The following is a 6,000-nucleotide window of genomic DNA, read 5'->3' on the forward strand; positions in this document are numbered from 1 at the left end:
TTGCAGGTGTTCTACTGCTTTGTTTCTTTGTATAGACTGCCTGGGGCATAATCCTCCCTGCCCCCCACCACCACAAATCTTCCATCAGCAGTGATCCGTGCAGTTAAGCATGGATTCCTGCATGCACAGCTGTCTATACAGGTCATGCAGGGGTGGGCATGTGTGGCACTAGCCCAGGGCATGCACCTCAAGAGGTGTGAATGGTGGGCGATTGGAGGGGAGAGGGGGGCTTCTTAAAGCTGCATGCTGTGGGAGACAATGACAGACTAATGCTGGTCAATTAAATGCATTTTCTTTCATTGTGTTTTCGTAGGTCTTGATGGCACTGTTGTAAAACACAGCAGCCTGGGGTGGAGTGGAGGAAAGGGGGGGACCCAGGTGTGTGGTTCGAATTGTTGGGGTGCGTATGGGGTTGGTGGGGGGCAGGATGGGTGACGTGGGGCATTTACAGCGGGACTGGTCATTGGTCTGCCCCGAGACACAGTGCTGGCAAGCTTCATTTTCAGGTATAAAGGTAGTGCCATGGACTTCACCAGAGGGGGAGGGGGGAGATTAATGTGAAACACCAGCAACAGAGTTGTTTTTAGACTTCTATTGCCACCAGTGCAGCACTGCGGCATGGCCCAACGCAGACCCCCCGCTGGTGCTGGGGAATGGATTGGTTGGTTGTGTGGCACACATCTTTGTCTCAGTTGTTGGGGGGGCGTGGCGGGGTGTATACAAGCAACATTATGCAGCAACACCTGTATGGCCCACTTAAATTGGCATAGCTCCCAAGGCGCAGCACGAAAGCCTGCTCCAGGCGCATAGTGTATGATATGATCTGATGTGGCACTTATAACGCGCCTGCACATGTGTTTCTAGGCGCATACCTCGTGCCCACCGTGCACATGACGTGTGGACGTTGAATCCAACGCCTGGTGAGTAAAGGGGCAAAGGGTACTGCAGATACTGAAGAACAGGGACTGTGGGCACCAAGCCACATGCCACTTATCACAGCACAAGGGCAGCGACAAACCCCCTCCCCCTTCCTTCCCCTTCTCACAAATCATAGTCCAATTGGTGCTGATTAAGCAGTCTAACTAAACATGACACTCTTCAATTACAAATCCACTAACAACTTCAGCCCTCTGCACACACCTCTCAAACTCTAACCAAACACAACCACAACCCTATAGCACAACAAACCGCACAAACTTCTGGCTTACAGGCTTCAGCAGAGCCCGCGAGAAGTGTCACGCCACCTCTTACCATACTTGTTGCCATCGTCTCCATTGGCGTTCACTCGCTTGCCAAGGACCTGCACATGCTTGCTGGTGGTGCGACTGTACAGCTGGTATGTCCTGATCTGCTTGCGGCTCAGTTCATCTGGGTTCCGGGTGCGGTTCTCCACGTACACCCGAAAATCTGCCACGGCCTGCTGGGATCCCTGCAGAGGAGGGTGAGAAGATCGAGGGGTACATGTGAGACCAATATGGACCGCACACCGCTATGCAACACGGCACACTGCCAACGAGGACACTGGCAGGCCTATCCATGGCCAAACTCTAGGCGAAGGTCTCAGAAGACTCTTGGCACAGACAGTCACATGGGTGACACACCGAGAGACCACAAACATCCACGTACACATGCAGGCGTTGGTCCTGAGTCTGGCTGTAAGTCACGGGACCTGCTTGGTTGTGTGGCTGAGATTCAAGACTCAAGGAATATGGCTTTGCTTCCATTCAGCGCAAATAAAGAGTGAAGACGCCATGATGAGATGGCCAAACCAATACCTTAAAACTGGAAGCAAATTCATGGAAGTCACGGTGCGCCTGGGATGGAGGGGAAGAGGAGTTTGCCATTCTACATCCAGGGAACATTGCATCCACAATCAATCGTAGGGTGCCCTTGGGCTGAGGTGCGCTCTACAAATCCGAATAAATAAATAAATTATGGACCGCAATTCAGCAGTCATGGGAAAGAGATCCGGCTGAGCCGGCTTGCCCGGTGTGCGTGCAGTTGTGGGTGGACGTGCCCCTCTTCTAGTGCTAGTAGCAAGTTGCTATCTACCCTCTGCAGACTGGCATGTCTGCCCACCAGCGAGCAGCTCGTGGACAGTGGACAGTGTTGCATATAGGCACCCGCTAAGCTATAGAAACAGCACAGGATGTTTACTTGACTGTGCTGCGGTCTTAGAGATTATATTCAACTCTTTTCTCCCTCTACCCCAATCCTCGCCTCTCTATCCACTGCCACAGCTATACTATGCACATAGCCCCCCCTCCCCACCCCCACACGGCAGCTTACCGTCCACTAGCAGCACCCCGCCACATTATCCGCTGCAGTGCAGCTGCGACCTCCCTGTATATTCTGCCCTTAAGATCTTCTCCAGCGAGTCAAGTCACTCCTGCACCAGCCGACGTAGGCCGCTAGGGACTGCGCCCAGGGGACCCCTTTCACAGCCACCTCAAACTCGACCATAGCCAGGCCCCAAATCCTCAACCAAGTCCTCAACATGGCTCCCGATCCCCCTCTGTTCCAGGCTGTCACCCCATCTCCAGATCACTAAAAGGGGGGCGTCACCCCACAGTTCCACACCCGCGCGGGTGCCAAGGCCTCTGAAAACCTCCAACTGTGAGGTTCGGGAGCGGACTCAACCTGGAATTCTATTTGTATTTTTGGTTTATCAAAACCTCACCACAAACATTTCACAATCATGTATAAAAAATATTTCAAAAAGAATGGTCATACTCTTACAATTCAAACAGCAATTTCTGATAGACAACCCACCCCATAACAATGCACAAGCGCTATGACCACCCGTAACAATGCACAAGCGCTATGATCACCCGGTAACAATGCACAAGCGCTATGGTCACCCCGTAACAATGCACAAGCGCTATGATCATCCCGTAACAATGCACAAGCGCTATGATCATCCCATAACAATGCACAAGCGCTATGGCCACCCCATAACAATGCACAAGCGCTATGATCATCCCGTAACAATGCACAAGCGCTATGATCATCCCGTAACAATGCACAAGCGCTATGATCATCCCATAACAATGCACAAGCGCTATGATCATCCCGTAACAATGCACAAGCGCTATGATCACCCCGTAACAATGCACTAGCGCTATGATCACCCGTAACAATGCACAAGCGCTATGATCACCCGTAACAATGCACAAGCACTATGATCACCCGGTAACAATGCACAAGTGCTATGGCCACCCCATAACAATGCACTAGCGCTATGATCACCCGTAACAATGCACAAGCGCTATGATCACCCGTAACAATGCACAAGCACTATGGTCACCCCGTAACCATGCAAAAGCGGTACGGTCACCCCATAACAATGCACAAGCGCTATGATCACCCGTAACAATGCACAAGTGCTATGACCACCCGTAACAATTCACAAGCGCTATGATCACCCGTAACAATGCACAAGCGCTATGATCACCAGGTAACAATGCACAAGCGCTATGGTCACCCCGTAACCATGCAAAAGCGCTACGGTCACCCCGTAACCATGCACAAGCGCTATGGCCACCCCGTAACAATGCACAAGTGCTATGACCACCCGTAACAATGCACAAGCGCTATGATCACCCGTAACAATGCACAAGCGCTATGATCACCAGGTAACAATGCACAAGCGCTATGGTCACCCCGTAACCATGCAAAAGCGCTACGGTCACCCCGTAACCATGCACAAGCGCTATGGCCACCCCGTAACAATGCACAAGCGCTATGGCCACCCCGTAAAAACGCACAAGCGCTATGGCCACCCCGTAAAAACGCACAAGCGCTATGGTCACCCCGTAACAACGCACAAGCACTATGATCACCCCATAACAATGCACAAGCGCTATCGTCACCCCGTAACAATGCACAAGCGCTATGATCACCCCGTAACAACGCACAAGCGCTATGATCACCCCATAACAATGCACAAGCGCTATCGTCACCCCGTAACAATGCACAAGCGCTATGATCACCCCTTAACAATGCACAAGCGCTATGGCCACCCCGTAACAATGCACAAGCACTATGGTCACCCCATAACAATGCACAAGCGCTATGGCCACCCCGTAACAATACCCAAGCGCTATGATCATCTTAAATTGATTTCCATATAATGACTGGGACCAGAATTCAATTGATCTTGCAAATTAATTATTACAAACTAGTTTGTGAAAAAATAAGTATACTGTGTGCTTTATTTCCATGTTTCTAACTCTTTCCGATTACCACATAAACAGCAGCATCTCTGTTCCTTGGGAACAGCTCTTTGGGGTCCCCACAGTTGATTAAACCGCTGTCTCTCTTGAACTCCAGGCGGTATTTGGGGTCAGGGAAACGCTCCAGGTACTTAGGGCTGGTGTAGTATGTTCTTGAGGTGAGCACATATACTCTTAAGGAGGTGCATGTAGTTAAGGCTTCACCCGGTCCTGTTCACGTAGATCACGTTTAACCCTTTCACGATTTGCTCCTACCAGGTCTTCATCACACCCACATTCTTGTAAAGGCTCCACACATTCTGTCCTACAGGTGTCTAGTGCAGTTGATGAACCCTTCAACAAAATGTCCTTGAGTATTTCGTTAAGTGACACTCTCTGAGGGTTTAGTATTTTGTAGAGTGCCACCAACGAGGACACAGATGGCAGCCCCATTTCCAGCCTCTGCCGCCATAGGAGTACATGAGGGGAGACGTAATATTCCTTTCCAAGCGAGTACCTCAAGAGTGTCTAGGTCTTTCTTTCTTAATCCACCGCTTCCAGACCATACATAGGCGAGGGTAGATGATATGATATGATATGGCATTTATAATGCGCCTGTACCCAAGTGTTTCTAGGCGCGACAAGGCAAGGAGGGGAAATAAAGGGAGGACAGAGTAACGATCTTACTAGGCCTTGTGTCATTCAGATCGCGCAAGTGCGGCGAAGAGGGAAGGGGAAAAGTGCCGGGGGAGAGAGAGGGGGAAATGCAGTTTACTCAAGTGCAGCCAGCGAGTGGCTCATAGATGCAGAGGGAAGGGACTCCAGCGTTGCAGATACAGGCCCTTAGGTGCTGGGGAGGCCGGAGGCAGTGCGAGGGCAACTGGACATGCAGGAGCCGGGGCCTGAGTTCAGAGGGTGACCAGTGTGCGGAGCAGTCGGGTGCATCAGCAGGGGAGTGGAAGAGAGAAAGCAGAAGCGAAAAGAAAGGTCTTGAGTTGCTTCCAGAACCGGAGGTAGTTCTGCTCAAGTTTGAGAGAGGCAGGGAGGCTGTTCCAGAGGGAGGCACCAGCCGAGGAGATAGACCTGCCCCAACTCTCTGCTTGGAGAAGCATCCGACCGTCAGAGAGTTGGAGGTGGATGAGCAGAGAGCTCGAGAATGAAGATGTTCTGGAAGTGAGAGGTGGCGGTAGAGCGGTCGCAGGCCCCAGAACGCCGTGGCGAAAACCTGTTGTAGATTCTGACTATAGTTAATGAGAACCTACAGAGTTTCTGTATTACTCCTTTCATTTGTGCAAGTAAAGGGATTCGTTTCGTGGAGTCTCGCAAAGCATTGTTTCTATTGGGTGAATTAGTAATTGGATATCCAAAACGGGTCACAAACCTACAGAACCACTATCTGTTCTTGTGTAGGAACCAAATGTCTCGCTCTTGCTTTCTACCCTTTGAGCAATTAAGTGGCTCTTGCGCCACCTAGAAGCCAAAACTATTGCATTAGGGCACAGATAGGGAGAATGGCACATGAGGAGGGACACACAGCTTGTAGGTATTGCTTGGTAATTTGCCCATCCATTGACTGCCCATGGCCATGCTAATCCTTATGGGCATTTTACCCACTTCCTGCCCTCCCCCACCCAAAACATCACCTCATGGGAAGTCTTTGAGGTTACTTTAATCAATTCTTACCATTATACTTTGCAATCTAAGTGCATGCCATTTTTTTTTCAAAGTGGTCTTCCGAGAGTTCATTAAATAATTGGAGCTGTAAACTTCTGGCTTCTGGTGTAAT

At 50.5% G+C, this 6,000-nt stretch overlaps 1 protein-coding gene across 1 annotated transcript in view; it reads right to left on the bottom strand.

Annotated features, from left to right (window-relative positions):
* The window catches only part of LOC138516998 (fibroblast growth factor 18-like), a 351,444-nt gene that overhangs the window by 22,916 nt on the left and 322,528 nt on the right, over positions 1-6,000 (bottom strand). Inside the window, exon 3 of the mRNA XM_069632498.1 lies at positions 1,252-1,429. Within this exon, the coding sequence (XP_069488599.1) occupies positions 1,252-1,429 (178 nt within the window). The remainder of the gene's footprint in view (positions 1-1,251; positions 1,430-6,000) is intronic.

This window comes from Ambystoma mexicanum, chromosome 6q, assembly GCF_040938575.1.
Source record: "Ambystoma mexicanum isolate Mex_15411 chromosome 6q, UKY_AmexF1_1, whole genome shotgun sequence".
NCBI lineage: Eukaryota > Metazoa > Chordata > Amphibia > Caudata > Ambystomatidae > Ambystoma > Ambystoma mexicanum.